This window comes from Peromyscus californicus, unplaced genomic scaffold (assembly GCF_007827085.1).
Source record: "Peromyscus californicus insignis strain IS unplaced genomic scaffold, ASM782708v3 Scaffold_6__1_contigs__length_162567912, whole genome shotgun sequence".
Taxonomy (NCBI): Eukaryota; Metazoa; Chordata; class Mammalia; order Rodentia; family Cricetidae; genus Peromyscus; species Peromyscus californicus.
The window spans coordinates 12,411,465-12,430,348 of record NW_026294584.1 but is presented as its reverse complement, the minus strand read 5'-3'; the positions used below and the strand labels follow the sequence as shown (position 1 = coordinate 12,430,348).

At 39.9% G+C, this 18,884-nt stretch overlaps 2 protein-coding genes across 6 annotated transcripts in view; one reads left to right on the top strand and one right to left on the bottom strand.

The window, feature by feature from the left end:
• Nucleotides 1-3,612, top strand: part of Elapor2 (endosome-lysosome associated apoptosis and autophagy regulator family member 2) — a 182,492-nt gene extending 178,880 nt beyond the window's left edge. For all 3 annotated transcript variants that reach the window (XM_052722249.1, XM_052722251.1, XM_052722250.1), the window contains one exon: nt 1,013-3,612. In XM_052722249.1, the coding sequence (XP_052578209.1) occupies nt 1,013-1,072 (60 nt within the window). In that variant the 3' untranslated portion in view covers nt 1,073-3,612. The remainder of the gene's footprint in view (nt 1-1,012) is intronic.
• Nucleotides 3,613-6,987: 3,375 nt separating this feature from the next.
• Nucleotides 6,988-18,884, bottom strand: part of Grm3 (glutamate metabotropic receptor 3) — a 216,541-nt gene continuing 204,644 nt past the window's right edge. For all 3 annotated transcript variants that reach the window (XM_052722253.1, XM_052722252.1, XM_052722254.1), the window contains one exon: nt 6,988-7,565. In XM_052722253.1, the coding sequence (XP_052578213.1) occupies nt 7,492-7,565 (74 nt within the window). In that variant the 3' untranslated portion in view covers nt 6,988-7,491. The remainder of the gene's footprint in view (nt 7,566-18,884) is intronic.

Sequence of the window (18,884 nt, the reverse complement as noted above, 5' to 3'; positions counted from 1 at the left end):
CCTTCCACTGTGTGGTTTGGTTCCTGGGGATTGCCAATTCTTTTTACCCTTTGAGCCATATCACCTAACCTAACCCTCACCTAACTTACCCTAACCCTCACCTAACTTAACCTAACCCTTGCCTAACTTACCCTAACCTCACCTAACCTAACCCTCACCTAACTTACCCTAACCCTCACCTAACTTAACCTAACCCTCGCCTAACTTACCCTAACCCTCACCTAACTTAACCTAACCCTCGCCTAACTTAACCTAACTCTCACCTAACTTACCCTAACCCTCACCTAACTTACCCTAACCCTGGCTGGTTTTTGTTGTTGTTGTTTTGTTTTTAAAGAGCTTCTTCCTATTCCACAAGGCTTTAAAAAACTTCTATATTTAACAATTAAAGCATTTGTAGATATTCAACCTCCTATTTCTCTTTTGCCACATTAAAGACTAGCCTCCTCTGTGAGTATATTTATATATACCAGCAATAACATGTTTGAATTATACATTTGATCTGTTACCTTATATGACTTTGCTAACACTTTCAGTAGGCACATTCACAAAAGATTCCCTGAAAACACATAAATCAACTTAACTCATTTGGGCTGTTACTCTTCTTACTATTCAGCCTGTGTTATCACATATGAATGTCTGCCAGTTCCGTTTTGCCTACAATTAGCATGTCAAGGTCACTGATTTCATACCAAGGTCGGGAGTGTCCTCAGGAAGGGTCTCAGTGGCTTCTTTCTTCAGAGGAATCACAGCTCCATCTTCCAATATCTGCTCCATCTTGTGTTTGTTTCTATTTTGGCGTTGTCTGTCTTATCGCTTGGGCATCAAAGTTGTCCTTCAGGGTAGATTCGCCGTTGGTTGTATTTCCACCTTACTTTAAATGTGAAACCCTAATTGTAAGTGGCAGGTTCATAGGTTAAAGCAGTTGGGGAACTTTCATTATGGCAAGTAAAATCCTAAAATCTTATTGGCATTTCAGTGAGCTGACTTTATTTTATGTTTTCCCCCTTAGGAAAAAGATGACCACTTTGAATCTGTTCAGCTGAAATCCTCAAGATGCCCCAATATCTGAAGGGACAGTGCTGTAACGTTCAGACTGATGAGCGAGGACACCTGATCTTTAGTTTTTCAGGACCTCGTCGGACCTTTCCTCACACCTGTCACATCTGTGATGTCACAGAGGAGGCGTACCACCGAGAGGAGGAGGCAGCCATACTGATTGCCTTATAACACATCACATACTTTGTCAAACTACAGAAGACAGATGGTTTGGGTCTCACTGAAGATGAAGCTTAACTCAGGAAGAGATTTAGCTGTATATACACATAGCTGAAACCCACCAATGCACTGCTGATGCATGCCATATAATTACTGGGAAACTTTAATTCTTTATGATGTCTACATAAGAAATGTGTGTTGGAAGGCAGACACAAGCATATGCCTTGTGTTCCCACGAATGTCTTAGTCTTGTAATTGGGGAAGATTTGAAAAAATTTAAGTTATAATTATTTTTCCCTTTATTTCTCCAAGACTTTCAAACATCTTTTCTATTAAAATGGTGAGTGATGAAAGACAATAAATTTTCAGAGGATATTTTCTCTTGACTTTGGAAGCCTAGGATATCAGTAATGTTTTGTGAAGTTATTTACTTGGGTTATCAAAGCTGATTATCGCTTTTAAAATTCCACCTTTGTCAGAACTGGTCTGAAGAATTTAACTAATTGCTTGAAGGGATCTTAAGGGGGAGGGAATGAAATCCAAGGAGAAACCTCCACATTCCCTTAATTCAAACAGTCCAGTGTTATCAGAAGTCAGAGGGTTAAAGCCGTGCGCGTGTTGCTGAAGAATAAAGGAGGTGGAACTCCTTGTTTATCAGACCCCTGCACAGTCAGCAAGGAGGAGGAGGGATGGCTTGTCTCCAAGAACAGATAACTGCTTGTTTGGGCAGCTCAAGGTCTCCACAGATGTCCCTGGGCTTTTCCTTCACTGCAGGCAGACCCCCAGAGCTTTGGTGGTTTTTTATTTTTTCTTTGCTACGAGACTTTGAGGATCCTGAATTTCTTGGAAGATTTTATTTTTAGCCAATAAGGAAGAGATTCAATTTTTGAAATGCATATCCTTGTAGTCATAGTAAGAATTTTATTAGCAGCTATGGAATGCATATTGTTCCTGTTCAAAAGCAATCTAGAAATTGTGACATTCCTTATGATGGATTATGAGTATTAGTGTGACTTGGATATTATTTTTGGAAGAAGTTTGAAGGTGAATTTGACCAATTTTGTATAAACTTTTAGAACTGGAAAGGAGGAGAGTATCTTTCCTGTTGTTGGTCTAAGATGTTCTGTTTTGTTTCCAGTAAACTGTAATCTTTAAAAAATTAAAAGAGATTTTTGATTGGCTGAAGGAGGCAGGGCCCACGGGTAGGTTTTAACTATGTTTTTGCCCGAGGTGTTTCAGTGACTTATAATGTTTGATTCTGTGGGTGATGTAGTCTTTATTTTTGTGAAAAATGAGAGAAAAATGAATAAATGAATAGTTGTGCTTATTGGCCAGTGGGTAAAAACTGGACCTTTTTGCCATCACTAAAAGAATGGTTTTGTGTGTGTGTGTGTGTGTGTGTGTGTGTGTGTGTGTGTGTGTGTACTTACTATTAAACATAGAAATAAATGATGTTGTGCTATTGTTTGTCTAAGATTGAATGTTACTTAGCATAATTTCTTGGGTATTATTCTGAATGAGAGATTATTTGGCTTTGCTCATTTTTGCCCCACTATCAGAGTATTGACATCCTTTCCCTATCAAAATAATCAAAATGTAGTCATAAGAGTGGAAATACACTTGAAGTATGATCCAGAGGAGGCCAGCAGAAGTGTGCAGACTGGACAGAGAGCTGCTTCTACCGTGCAGGTTCCAAGCTGTAGAGATAATTGGGATTTGCTCGCAGGTAGTTCGTTTTCGCTTGTCACTGGACTAAAATCTCTGACATGTCAAAAATGCCTTAAATTTTAATGAACTCTGAAAATGCAGTTGATATTGAAGAAGTTATTTATTTTATTTCTAATTTTAGATATTAAATAGACTTTTGTCAGCTCAGTCTCATCTTTGGATTCCCCTGGCTTGTCATTTTATTCTAAGAGCTGAAGAATGATGGCAGAGAGAATATTATGAGGAGAATATGCAGACCAATTTTAGCTATATAATTCTGCTTAGTTTTATGTATGGCTTTTGATAAGCCTAGTAAAATGTTCAAAGGTATAAACAAATTATTATGTTTCTATGACTTTTCATTGACATTTACTTCCCCAATCACTACCAGTGCTAGAAAAAGATATTATTTTTTTTTAAAGGCATACTTTGGAGCCTTAAATACTTCATTAAGTCAACTGTTTCCTATAACATCTCTTAGCACTGTATCAAAACATACTTAAGTCAGTTTCCCACTGGATGAGAACATGCCTTCTATGGATAAGTTATATTATGCCATTTAACAATGTTGAGCAATTTGATATGTATTCACTCAATTTAAAAGACTGAATTTTATCATTATTGACCTTTCTCCTCTTTGGTTACTAATAATCATAACTTTCTTAGGATTAAAAACATTTCATAGTACCTTTGTGTAGAGTTTTGTCATTCTTCTTCCCCAAAAATGATGGCTTCGGTCAGTACCATGGAAGAATTACTGGAGTCCAGTTATTCACCATCAGGGTTCTCAGGAGGTGACTGGCAGTTTGCTTCTGTAAGTCCCATCTGGCCAGTGTAATTTGATGTCTTTTGGTTACATTGTTTCCCATGGCTCATGGTCATTCCTAAGGGGAGGCTAATGTGTTTCTATTTTACTCATGAAAGCCAGCTGCTTGGTTAGTGTGGGATGTGTGGCTCACTTATGTTCTCATATTGATAGGTAGATGATAGCTTCTGAGGATGGGATGTTGACATACAAAATAGTATGGACTCTTGAGACCTGGTACTATAGATTCTTCCCTGGTTTATTTATGGCATCTGTTCATGTACGATGTACCTCGGTGCTTACCCATTTACCAGATTCTCTTTAAATATGAAACTAAAATTGTATTTAGTTTTCCTTCAGTGATTGTTGGTTCAGTAAACACCTCCAATTTCTTTAAATGAAATGTCAATTAAGACCTTTTTAGCTGGATTTTTCTTCATTTTAATAACTCCTGGAAGGAGGATTCTGTTTAAAAAAGCTTATGAGTTTTGATGAAATTGGAGTAGATTGGGCAGTATTTCCTTTATGTCAGATAACTGATTTTAAAATTCTTTTGGCTGCATTTCAAATTAAGTAAACCAGTAAGAATTATGTAAATCTAAGCCAGCTGTTGCAGAGTAGGGTGGGCGATTGCCTCACCCCTGGGTGTGCACCTTTACCTCAGGGTTCCAGTTCAAATCTGTCTATGTGGCTTTTCACATCTCCTGCCTCCACAGCCTTTTTCAGACAGACTATGGGACTGAGAATGATCAGGACAGTCAAGCAGATGAAGCAGGGACTAGCTGAGAGATCATGTGGACTTGAGGTTGTAAAGACAGAGATTACCTTCCTCAGCCATTCTTGACATCTGTCCTCTGTGTCGTCCAGAAGCCAGCTTGCCTTGAAGTTTTAAAACAGGAACAACTTTCCTTTACCATGCTAAGCTTGGGTGGGCAGGAAATCCTATTAATATTTAAGCTAGAGAGGATGCAGAGTCCAGTAACTCTTCAGAAACATAAGGCAAGTAGATAGCTAGCCTCTGAAAGTTTCTTTTATGACTATTATTTAGCTTGGGGTTCTAAAATTTAGAGAAGTTTTGCAGAGATGGATCAATCAGCTTTACATTCTGGAAGGATGAAATGTTGTTACTAATATAGAAAAAAAAGCTTCCAAATCTATTTTTTTTATAAAATGTCTTACATAAGAGAAAAGATCGTATAGCATCTGTTTTCCACACATATGTTGAATGCTTATACAAAATTATTTCTAGGGATCATATGGTAGATGGTGCACTTTCTAATTAGAAACAAGGCTTTGTAGCAAGGGTGGAGAAAATGACAGAGCTGCCTGTGAATGATTTTCAGTGTCCTGAGAGGGCATAAAATGTAGTGGGTGTGGGTCAAAACCCAGCCTTCAAAATACCGTTTTCCCAAGATTTAGACATGACCCTAAAGGTCTTGCTTTAGGATCCACAGTCAGTGGATCTTGATTGTTAGAGGCATCAGCTGTGCCTGGGAACAGCCCAGCTGATACTGCCTTCCTCAGACTGTCACCTTCCATCAGTGGACGGAGCTCAATCGCGCACATCAGCCTTCCTCAGCCATTATCCCAAGCAGATGCTCCTTCTGAGCATGCTTGTCTGGCTCTCATGCCAACTGCGGTCAGAGTGGAATTTGTTTTTGCTGTTTAGTGTCTTTGAATCTGTTACCCAACCTACCCTAGTTCACTCCCCAAATTTCAGGTACTTATGTGAGTGTGAGGATTCAGGCAGTGGTAAGCACCATTGTTTTAAGCATCTGGTGGGTTGTAGCTGGATTCCTTAGGTTGCTCATTCAAATGCATGCAGGAGAGAAAGTTTTCTAGTATCCTATTTCTTTCAAGGCCAACCCCTTTGGTCTTCATGCCCCTGTCCACTATGTCTAGACATATTAAATATAGTATTATCACGTTTTACTCTTTCAAATACTGCCTGTCATGTATTTAATTCTTCTTTACTTCTTCAGTCATTCTTCACCACAAGTCCTGCTTTTAAAATGTTTTCTCATACACTCAAAACAAATATATATATCCACAGCTCTGGTGCATGCTTTTTCGACGCATCGGTCTTTCTGTTGTGGGCTACATGGGTGGCCTCTCAAAAATATGTCCACATCCTAGCCCCTGATCCCTGAGAATGCGATTTTATTTTAAAACAAAAACTTCACCACTACCACCACCACCACCACCACCACCAAAACCAAACAAATGGCCTCTGCAGATATAGTTAAGAACATCAAGATGATAGCATACTGGGTTATCTAGATGTTCCAAATCTAATGACAAATGACATTTTAAGAGACAAAGGACAAGACAGACATGGTGAATGTGATATGAAAACTGAACAGAGTTTGAAATGACATGGCCATAAGCCAAGGAAGCATATAACTACCAGGTGCTAGAGAAAGAATGGAATGAATCGTTTCTTTGACTATCTATAAGGCCGCTGGTCCTGCTGACTCCTTAATTGTGACAGAATAAATTTTTGTTGTTTGAAACTACATCGTTTATAGCATTTTCCCCCCATCATCACAGGAAATAAATGTACTCTCTGCCCCTGTGTACATGATAGAGCATTTACAGACAGATGTATTCTCAATATTTTTTCTACCATTAATTATTTGCAACTAAAAGTTTGATAGAAACAGGGAAGTATTTAGTAATAAGTATTTCATGCCTTATTTTAGGTTAGTAAAATATTTAAATTTAATGATAAGTCTGTGTGCTGGAACATCATTCCTAGGACTTGGGAAAGCAATGGGAAGTAAGATCTCTAGGATTTCTACTTCTCCATTCATCTATAAAGGGCAAGAGTGAATTCCCAGTGGAATTATTAGATGCTTTCTGGCTTTTTTTCTAGTCATTATGGTTGTTTTTGAACATCAGATCCACCAGACCTTTTCTGACAGGTCATAGCTCTCTATTCAGAATATAGGAAAGCCTTTGCCTCATTTTACAGTTCTGGGCTGTTATATAGTCATAGTTTTAAAAAGATAATATGCATAATCATGAACTGGTCTTATATTTATGTTATCACCCATTGCCTATTTCTGATCACTGTCATCTATAGAAAAGTAGAATTCCACTCATAACCCTTTGGCAAGGCTACAACTCCATTCAAATATGTGACTGTGAAGAAAAGCTCAGTTAGACAATTACTTCCAACATTAACAAGAGAAGGTGACTTGAAATGTACATATTCAAATTACCTTGAGTGATCCAAAAGGACAAACCGTTATCCATCATGCTTGAAAACCTCGAAGGTTTTATTCTGGTTATCTTTACATTAATACAGATACTTTTTATTTTGTACTGAGAAAAACAATCTGTTACACATAACGTAACTTTAATATACAACGTAGAAACTCACCCTAAGTTAGTTACAACAAGAACCTACAAAAGACTTCATAGGAAAAAGGTTACCTAATATTGCCACTGTATAGGGATTTTTATTTATTTGTTTTGTTTTAGTAGACTGACCCTGTCGGACCCTGTCACCAATGCTCAGCTCTGTAAACAATGGTTATTTCCATGTTTGGGGAGGGGTGTTATTGGGGCACTAAAATCAGCCTAAAAAGTTGTAGCACGTCACTATATACTGAACAGTCCTCAAAAATAATTTATTGTACTGTTTCTAAAAAAAAGGTACTAGGGTTGTTCTTTTGTTCTGTTTCCGTGTTCTGGAGCAGCATGTGAGCACTTTGTCTAACAGCCTAAGAACATGAGAACTGAACTGCATATCGCAATCACAGAGATGAGGTGGTGGAGTCGAGAACTTCCCTTCCGTTGCACACCGTCGGGACATATGTGCTTGCAGAGGCTGCAAAAGAAAGTGGGACAGAAGGCTTAGTGAGCAGGACACTTAGTTAATGGCATAAATACTCCCAGACACTGAGTTAAGATTAAATTAAAAACCCATCTTGACATGGCTTTGGAAAATGCCTACTGATTTATGCTATAGTAGATAAATTGCGTAAATATTTTCTGCTCATTAGTTTGTATCCTGGAATGTGCCTCCTCATGCCAGGCCTCTTAGAAAGGGGATTTATAAGCATAATCTTTGCTGAAAGAAATCTCTCATGGGTTGAAAATTAGACTTAATAATCTATAAAATGGTTAAAATGTACTGAATAAACCGAAGGGCCCTATAATTTTCTTATAGGTGATTAAATTATTTCCTATATTCAGTAACTGTAATTAGTTTTGATCTTTGATCAGGGATGACTCTTTTTTGGCTCCAGGGGTCCTGTGTGAACTCTACTGACTTAGAAAACTGGTATGGTTTTTACTGTTTGTGTTACATAGGCTCTGTGAGGATGCAGGCAAGGGTGAGTGCTGAGAATTTTGGCTCTTTAACAATTCTTGAAATGAAGGCATTCCAGAGATAAAGTGCCATCACTAATGGCAATGGTGGTCACAGTGCCATGGTGCCTGTATAACATAGTAGTGTACAGTCACTCTTTTTATAATAGCTTTTTCAGATACAATTTTTACCTATTAACATCTTGTTTTTGTGTGAAGTTTATCCACATAGTATTTATTTTGCGCCTGATATCTTTTCATGGAATGAGGACATAAGCAGGAACCTCATTCTTCTTTGGGATGAAACCATATACTCAAGAGAATAGGTGAAAGTGAACTTATGCCACCTTTTCGGTCTCTCCATCTATGCTAATATGTATTCTCACAACAGGAACTGGATCACCAGAACACAGCCTGGTTATAACTAACATAATATCTTCCTATTCCCTAAAGACATATGAACTAATTTCATTCTAAAGTATTCATGACTGATAACAGATATATTATTGACCCATAAATTACTTTTGGTATAGCAATTTCTCTAAACACAAAGGAATAACTGATAGTGAGATTGTAGCTGATGCAGCATTATAAGGCAACAGTCACAGCATTTAGGGAACTGACATCTTGTAGCGGGTCAACCACTAGCCAAGCTGAAGCTTTTCAACTCAGTGATTTGAGTAGGCATGTGAGAACATCTTTGAAGTCTGTGAACAGAAATGACTGGAATCATGTGACAAGCTAAGTCTTTGGTAGATTTTTTTCGCCTTTTAACACAGATGGACCATATTAAATATTTTTCTTTGCAGCTTCGACTAGCTTCAAACTCATGATCCCCATTCCCCTATCTCCTCAGAATTTGCCCACCTGCCTGTGTCACCACATTCAATTTTCTTTCCAAAATGACTCTAAATCTTTGAGGGAAGGTATGTCATGTGTGTGATACATTTCTTAAAGTTTCTGCTGTGGAGATAGTAATAACATAGCCTATGCCTGGCAAAATTTGTTGGAAACTACTTGTGATAATGATTCCAAGTGTGAGACCTTTAGTAATTTAATTATTCTCCATTTTCATATGCTTTGTGAAATCCTAGAATCAGTAAAAGTTAGTAAAGTAAAAGAACAAGGTAAATGAAGCTCCAAACACAGATCATCGGACACAGAGGGAGCACTCTGAGCCACTTAGTATGTGCTCTTTCTCAGAACCCTGGATCCAGCTGCCTGCTTGACATCTTCATGACGATACTAGTAGTCATTTCAAAACTGGTGTCCAAAGAACTCTTGACTTTGTGTAGCCTTTCCCTACTTAGCCTTTCCTCAGTAAATGATCTTCCCTTCTAACCTAAACCAGAAGTCTAAAATTCATGCTTGATTTTTTTCCTCCTTTTCCCATTGCAAACCTATCATCAGGTGCAATTAGCTCTAGCTGTCTATACAACAATGGCCATCTTTGCATGTCTGACCCCGGGGAAGCCACTATTGATTAATTATTTATGTGCACAGACTGACAGGAGTGGCAGATACTACTTACATTTCTCCTGGTCATATGTTTTCTACATGGCAGCAAGACTACATACCGTCAGGTCTCCACACCTGTGGTTCCAGACTCAACCAACCATAGATTGGAAACATTTAGGAAAAAAATACATACTGATCATATTCAGAATTTTTCTTACACTCTCCAAGTAATACAATGTAATGGCTATTTACACAGCAGTGACACTGTGTTGGCTATGATCAGAAATCTAGAGATGATTTGAAGTTTACTGGAGATGTACATAGGTTATTTCAAAGTTTGACCACTCATGAGGAGGCTATTCTGAAGCCAGTTCCCTGGATACTGAGGGGCAGCTGCATCTTGAATACAAGCCACCCACTTAGACACTTCCAGTGGCGTCCCCTTGTGCTTTAACTTGGGTTAGAAATCTCAAATAAAGGACTGCGCCTTCCCTTCTGTTTGTTACATATCCTACATATTCCTGCCCCCTTTGCTTTGTTCTCCAGATAGTAATTATGTTTCTCAACTTTGCACCTTTGCCATAGCTATGGCTTCTACCAGGGACATTCTCTCTGATCACCCCATGCCTCATTCATATCACCTACACCTGGAACGTGACCTCCTTCCAAAGATGGTCCTCAGCCAACTCAGTCTAAAGTAGCTCTCTGTCATGTCTCTGTTTTAAAATTCAGGCTTGCACAGTTGATGCTTCCAGACCCCTCCTCCCTCTTTTCTTTACCATTGATCAGAAAATACGTAGGAACTCTGCTTATTTGTTTTATTATTACTCTCCAGTGTATTTCGTGAATAGACTTTCTGTAAATATTTCCTGAAAGATTCCATAAATGTTTACATTTCTAAGAATGAGGCGATCAGTGGAAGTTCCCAGAAGGAAGTGGCACACTGGTGAGGTCCATAGGCAGCCTTGTTTAGGACAGGTGGGCTTTCTGCTCCTTAAGTCACGCTGAAGCAATGACCACCAGTTACCGTTGCAAAGAGAACTGGTTCAAGGTGAGAGCTCCTGAGAATAGGTATACTGCCTTTGGCATTTCGACTAATTCCTTTATCTTTTCTAGGATCAAGTTTTATTATTTCTTTGCAGGCTTTTCCTTTTCAGAGATTGAAGAGGAATGAAGATATATAATGGGGATAAGTAAAGGATAACAAAGGTCTGACATGCTGATGCCTCTGTCTGCCTTGGACTAGTCTCAGCTCCTCTCTGTGCTTTTCTTGAGGCCATTTCATAAAGCTGCTCTGATGTCCCCAGTCTGCTGTGGAATGTGATGGAACTCTGTTCTTTGAAGTACTCTCTCATGTCAGTTTTGGTCTCTGCATTCCAACTTCTTACCAACTGTTGCATTTGACTAGGTAGGAGATACAATGGCTGCAAAGACAGCTGACTGCATGGCTTCAAATAATGCACTCTGTGGGCCTTGGACATCATTATGGAAGTTCACAGAGCCCCCTGAGTCATGTCTCTGCTCCATAGGGATATTAAAGGAAACACTCTCTGCCAGGATATAAATTCTAGATCTCACAAAATAACAACAGCTAAGATGCCCATCAGACTCTGCTGTGGATATCGTTCTGTATAAATAAAACACTGATTGGCCAGTGGCCAGGCAGGAAGTATAGGTGGGACAAGGAGAGAGGAGAATTCTGGGAAGTGGAAGGCTGAGTCAGAGACACTGCCAACCGCCACCATGACAAACGGCATGTGAAGATGCCGGCCGTAAGCCACGAGCCATGTGGCAAGGTATAGATTTATAGAAATGGGTTAATTTAAGATATAAGAACAGTTAGCAAGAAGCCTGCCACGGCCATACAGTTTGTAAGCAATATAAGTCTCTGTGTTTACTTGGTCGGGTCTGAGCAGCTGTGGGACTGGCAGGTGAGAGAGATTTGTCCTGACTGTGGGCCAGGCAGGAAAATTCTAGCTACAAGACTCCTTCTGCAGGAACTTCCCCCAGACCCTTTTTAGTGTATTGAAGGGATCTCCACTTGTAAACTTCTACTTTGCTTTTACTGTTTCTCTGTGGCTTTGGCCATTGCATTTTATTATGTTAAAAAAACCCTCTCCTTTTTTGCATATGCTGCAGAATATAGTAGGAAAAATTGTTTTATGAGGTTACCATCTCAATTACTTTGCATTCATAAATATTTCACATGTACTTCCCATATTAGCCCATCTGTTTTTCCCCAAGGTAGTAAAATATGCAGAAAATCAAAATGCTGTCATTGTGTATGGGTGTGTGTGAGTGTGTGTGCACGTGGCATGTGTGCATATGCATGCACTTATGTAGAAAATCAAAATGCTATCATTGTGTATGGGTGTGTGTGAGTGTGTGTGTGCGTGGCATGTGTGCATATGCATGCACTTATGTTCTTGTGATGAGCCTTTGCTGTTGTTCTGATGAACTTCTCATGAGGTTTTTGATGGTGTAAGTTTGGCCCATTTTCTTAAGTGTGGCTAAGCAGATTTTTATAATCACTCTGTCTGCAAGAAACAATTATCATGCAGGGTTCTTTTAGGTTTTCTGGGGATGTGGGATGAACAGCAGCTGTTGTCTGCTCTAGGCTAAAGTGGTACTTTTTGCCACTCAAAGTGAAAACTGAAAACAGCTGTAAGAGACCTTGTAGGTTTCACTATTGATCACAAAAGGACAATTTGCACCCAAAAAAAGACTCATTTTACTTCACAGACATGGTGAAACTTTGGTCAGTGCAACTATGTGGCAACCATGGCTCCCTGTGTGGAATCCACTTCCTTCCCACTGCTCACACATGGGGTGGCCAGGCTTGGGGGAAATTATGACTTTTTTCACATAACTGGGATCTTGATCAATACTAAACATATTTATTGAATAGATTTTTCTGCATGCCAAGACTGTTAGTCAACTGACTAAGAGACTGGCTCCTGGGAATTGATGCCTTACCAAACTCCATAGTGTATCAGACTTGGGAGAAAATAAACATTTCAGCAGAGCAGACATTCCTGTCTGCTCCCATCCATTCAGTTTTCTTGTTCTTGGTGACCTCAAATAATTTTTCCCAGGAGATCTGCTTATTTATGTATTTTTTAAATCATGGAATCCACTTCCGGGAGAGCTGCTTATTTATGTATTTTAAAGTCATGGAATCCACTTCTATCAGCTGTATGCCTTTTTGTCCTCCTGTCATTAAATCTTTGTTCTCACTCATTCAATTTTTCTCACCTCTTTCAGAAGAAGTTCATTTGGTGATCAAGATGTGTTGCTAGACACCAGTGTTGCTGTCTTGCTATTGTTGAGATTTCAAGAGGAAGGCAGGGTATTCATTGTTAAGACATTGGGGGTAATTCTAGACTGAATTCTCAGGAAGTAGTCACTTTTACCAATTCAAATAGTGATCTAAAAACTAGTTGTGTAGAACAAGGTGCAAATTAAAGCTATATTTTTCAAGTGATATTTATAATTCTACACAAGCTAAGATTTCCTCATTCTGAATCATAGAGAGAAGATATGTCATACACAGGTTTTGTTATTCATGATACAATTTAATTCCCATGTGAGCTGAGATTTCAGTTGCCTTTCACTACCTGCCTCACTCCATTGTTACCTCATGATGTTGTTTACAGTCATATCCTTTTACTATTTCCCCTCCAGAAATATGAAAGGAGATGTCTAGTAAACATCAGGTAAAAGAAATGGATCCTTAACTCTGTACTTCCCCCCACCCCACCCCACCCCCGCACTAGTTCTGCGTTCTTATCTACCTCTGATTTGCCCAGCACTGTTTTCTTTCTTTTCTATCAAAATCTGAATTAAAGCTCATTCAAGGACCAGAGGTTCACTCACCTTGAGAGTCCATTAATGTGTGGTATGTGTGCTACTATGCCTAGCGATCAGAATCTGAAGCTGCAACTATTAAACTCTAAAAAACTATGCCAGACACATGTTCTTTTGTCTGGTGGAGCTAATCTTGTTAGCATCACATTCAAATTGTATACAGCCTCTAAATATTCCATTTGTTTTCATTTCTGTCAGCCTGGTCTGAGCCACCAGCATCTGGACAATGCAGTAGTCTCGGGGATCTCTGTCTGCTCCCCGTGCGGCTGTCTGCTCACATAGACACAGGGGTGCTTGGAAGGTCAGCTCATGCCACAGCTCTGGAGAAGCCTAGAGCTGTCCCATTTCTTTTGTTAGAAAAGCAGACGTTTGTACAATGATATTATCCATTGCCATTCCCACACCTTCAGTGTCTGCCTTTCAGGTACCAGCGTGACTTCCTTCCTTTGTTTCCTTCATGTCTTTGTGCAGAATGCCATCCCCAGCCATGATATAAACAGTTTCACTCCTCCAGCTCCTCTGTGCCTGAGGTGCCGGGTGGAATATGTCCATTCCCCCATGAGTGTTTCTTTACATTTCTCATCAATACCTGCTTCATGCCGTCTTACTGGTCTGTTTGTGTTCCTTCTCTGGCCCATTAGCATGGCAAGACCATGAGTATAAAATTTACATCATGGCCTCATTCCCTAGTTCCTAGAGGTGAGCTCTTGGCTCAAAAATGTTTCTTCAATGAATTAATTTAAGATTGTTTAAATCATTTACACATTTCCCTCTCCAAGAGCTTCTGCAGTCATACCAGGTGAGGCAGAGGTTACACACACACACCTCTTTGTTTCCCACGTGGAGAGAATTCTCATGCTATATTGGCACACAAATATCCTCATTTAGGAATATTCCTGATAATTTCATTTAAAGTGAAATGGAAATAGGGAAGATAAATTAGTAAAGCAAATTGGTCTTTTGCTTGTTTTGTTTTAAGGTACTGAGCCTCTAAAACAAATTATGGACAATGGTTGACAACGAACATGATTTTCTTTTAAAGTTAGTATACTCACATAGTTCTGAACATGTCGGTGTTCCTAAAGACATCTACTAACTCTGGGGTTACATGAACTGTGTTTGACTGGAGAGAACTCTAATATAATATTGAACTCTTTGGTTCAGGAACTCTTTCTGTACTGCTTCCTGTCCAAAGGGACAACACAGAAAGCAGGAGGATGCGATATAATTTAATTCAAAATACTTGCTTTTAAAGGACCACTTACTAAGAGAAAGCATGCCTTTGACACAAACGTCCACTTACTACTAATACTACTCCTTGATTAGTCCCCATCCAATTACAGTCTCTGGAAAAATTTGGGTCTCCCTTCTGGAATATCTTGCCTTGTCCGTGTGTACTACGGTGCTGTGGGAACCTAATCTACAACAGACATGATATATGGTGTTGGACCTCCAGACACAGGCTTTGGAGAGGGCATCTATGACCAGGACTCTAGAATAGGCTGCTGCTGTGTATGGACTGAAAGAAAAACTTTTAAACCTTTCATTTTCCAGGAGCTAAGATTCTCATGACCAGAATAGCCTTTTTCCGCCCTTAACTGAGCCAAGGTAGAAAATCCACAGAGGCCAGGGGAGCCATCAAATATCTTTTCAGAGTTTTATTTATGACTTTATTTGTCAAATTCCTTAAAGCATCTATGAGATGGGGAGGGCTCTGGCTTTCTCATCTGGAAATGGAGTTACTAGAACAAATGGTCTTTAGCAGCCTTTCCAGCTTCAGTCTCTATGGTCGTTTTCCTTACAGGATGTTGAAAAGAGATCAGGGGTTGGAAAAGGACAGTTTCAAGGTAAATACAGTGGCAACATTAAACAGCAGGAAGAAGAGCTACAGTCTCTGGTACTCGTAGGTTTACTTATGACCATTGCAGACTCTCCTCCCATACTCACTGAACGAGGGTGTGGAAGAGTTGGAATGAATTGCTCAGAATGCTGAGGACTTTTCAAAGGGAAAAAGAGATTGGCATCTATTTGAATTGGATGAATTTTGTTTATTTTGCCTGCAAGCAGATGGCTTAACTTTCTGAATGTTCAAGGCTCCTCATGCATTCTCCACTGATTCATGTTTACAATATACTTCTGCCTGTGGCGAGGATGACTGTCAATTCAGTGTGTTACCAATAACTTGCTGATTTGTCTGGCCAGGCTTTTACATAGTGTCATTATGAGACTTTGAGTCTACAGTGTAGGCCCATGATACCATTATTTTTCTAGAGTTGCAATGTAGAGATAAAATTTGGGCATTATAGAGTATATTTAAGTTCATAAAAGTTGCATTCAAATTACAACAGTAGTTTATACTCTGTTCATTATGGTACTGTCAAAGGCGTAACCATTAGTACGCACAAAGTTTTGTTCTCATATGCTTGCTTTCTCTTGCTTTAGCTTTGTAAAAATTTAGACAATGCCTCTAGAAGACTGTTCACTTGATCTTTTTATACTATTGATCTAGTTTTGTAATGTAAATATACTTTGCAATAAAGACTAGATTCTCTTAATGGAGCAATTCACACATTATCACAAAGACAGGTGACTTTCTGAATAAAATTTCAACAGAGAAAATCAGTCTACATCTGACTAGAGTTCCTCTAAGACCCAGGTCTGGGCATTATTATTTAGAAGTATCTTGATTTACTGTAACGATAATGACATTCGTACATGTAAATGATCACTTTGAGAAAGAGAAATATACATCCCCATAGGACCAAGTCTAAGCACTTAATAGCTCTGTAAGACCATAGGGCACACTTCATTTCTCACCTCTATGCTGATCTGTGCTGTTTCTAGACCATTTTAGTGCTTGCAGTCTGACCTGTATAGCTCCCGGAGGGTTTTGAGCCACATAAACTCACAAATATGTCTAGCAGCATGTCTCCTTCAACATTATGCAGTTCCATTTATATCCCCAGCATATTGTCTCGATTTCTGTCTTTGGGAACCAGCTCTAAGAATCCCCTTTGCTTTCAAGCAGAAAAGAGTAAAGATGGACATCTTTTCTTTTTAATCTCGCTGCGTAGGATGTTTGCTTATGTGACTGGGTGTGGGAGCAGCATCGCAAAGATGAGTTTAGGATGTCAAGATCTCTAAGTTATATTTCCCCTGGGAGGAGCAGTCTTTATGAGTGGCCAGGTGATTCTGTTCTCCAAATGACTTCCTTGGAGAGTTCCAGAGGGAGCCTAGGAAACAGCTGTCATAAGTATGCAGCCAGTGGTACCCTAGGAAACAACTGCACAGGTATGTGGCCAATGGTATCATGAAGCAAAACATGGGGGATTCTCTGAACCCAGGGTCTGCCACACTCTGAAGGAGGTGATGAAGTCAGCGTTCCCTGCACTGCCTGATATGAAATGAACCCAACAAGTTTGCTTACTGTTGCATTCTCAGAAGCCTTCCTTCCCAGGATTACCTCCATTGAAAAGCTGTGTTTTCTGTTACAAATCAGATTTTGTTTTTGCCTTAGATCAGAGGAATTAGAATATCTGTGGGTGGAGCCAGGAAATCTTTACTTCAAATCAGTTGTTTATATACAAGCAATTGGGAGTCGTTAACCAGTGGGCATTATTAAAGGAGAAGAGTTAAATTTATTTTTATTCTGACTTCCACTATATATAATTAAGCAGATACAAACTGAAGTGTTCTTTCACATATATCAATATGGAGAATGTTTCTTGGTGGTCAGTTTCCCCAAATGCCTTTAGCCATGGCCCTTCTTCCATAGTGACTTCTGAGTCTGGCCATACTTTTCTATCTGTTTATAGCAACTTCATATAAACCCATAGTTTCCTGTTATTAAAGACCTTAGCCTCTGGGAAGAGGCTGACCAAAGCTCCCAAGGGACATGTTTTATCTGCCACTGTCTCACTGAAGGACAAAGCGGGAAGTCGTGTGGCTGCACTTGTGAAGTCAGTCTAATCCCTGAAGAGTGCAGCACTGAGTTCATCTAGGATTTGGAGATGCAGCATAATTAGAGCAACCACAGATTCCCTGAGAGTTGATTTTGTCCTTCCCCTTGAATAAGGGCAGACTGTGTCCTGTCCTTGAATAGATATAGTATAGGACATCCTGTGTGGGTTTCCCAGCTGGCTCGTGTCTCCAGAGCTTTTACCCAGCATGCTCTCTGGAAGCCCACCCGGGAAGGCTTGCCACCAGGGTGCTAAGCATAGGTGTGAGACTAGGATGCTCCCTCCAGATCAACTTAGTCTCGGCAGGAACACAACGGGAGGATGCCAAGTAAGGCATTATGAAGCAGATGAACTGCCCACCCAAGGCCTGGCTGAATTCCTGATTCACAAAACCATAGGAGGTGATGAGAGAGTTGTTTTAAACCATTTGGGCTGTGGAGCTTCTTATGTGGAAATAACTAAACATGAAGACAGAGGTAGCCCTGCTTCTTCCATGTCGCACTCTCATTTATGTGTGGCGCATTTCTTTTACCCATGGAGAAAGTTCAAAATCACCATTAGCATCAATAACAATCAGCCAATGGAATAAATCACCAGTCTAGTGCTTACTGGGAGGACAAGAGTTATATTTGTCCCTTGATGTCTGTAAAGTATCAGTTACTGGATCCTCCCCTTTCTGCCTACCTACCTACCCACAGACACTAAAAGCTGAGCAAGTCCCTTTTGTAAAATAGTGTTTGTACTACACTCATCTCCCATACACGCTATATCATCTCCAGATTACTTATACTTCATACACTTCACATAGCTGGTGTACTGCATTGTTTAGAGAATGGAGACTTGAAAATTAGTCTGCATATATTTAGTGCTTTTATGCATTTCCCCTAAATGTGTTTTATCTACAGTGGGTTGAATTTGGAGATTTAAAATCAGTGACTATGCTCACACTTCAAGTAAAATAACAGAGTTAGTGCAAGAGGTTTATGGGGGCTGGGGGGGGGGTGAAAGGCCATGTTAGAGTGGGACATGAGAGAGGCAGGCAGACAGAACAGGGAAGAGGCAAAAGGAAGAAGAGAGGCAAGAGGCAAGAGGCAAGAAGAGGCAGGAGAGCGAGCTGGGCCTGGTGGGCACATTTAAGGGCTCACATGTGGTACAGCTGATGGTGGCAGGGCACCTGGCGGCAGGTGATGACGAGGCACCTGGCGGCAGGTGATGATGCAACTGCTGCGGTGGCAGAGGCAGGCTGCTGCTGCGCTGGAAGCTAACACGTAGTGAATTCACAGTTCTTTAAGAGTATTGTATAATTTATGAAACAGCACCAATCACAGTATTTGGGGGGAAATGGATATCTGCTGTACTGTATTCATACTAGAGGAAACAGGCACTAAGATAGTAAAGGTTTGGCTTAAATTCTCACATGACAGCAGGTCGGTAGCATATTCACATACAGAAGTGGATCTCACAAGTCTGTGATAGTGATTCGGAGTTAATAAACGCATTCTACCTGGTCTATACATATAGCTCTTCGTGATCTGCCTGCATGTTTGTCTGTT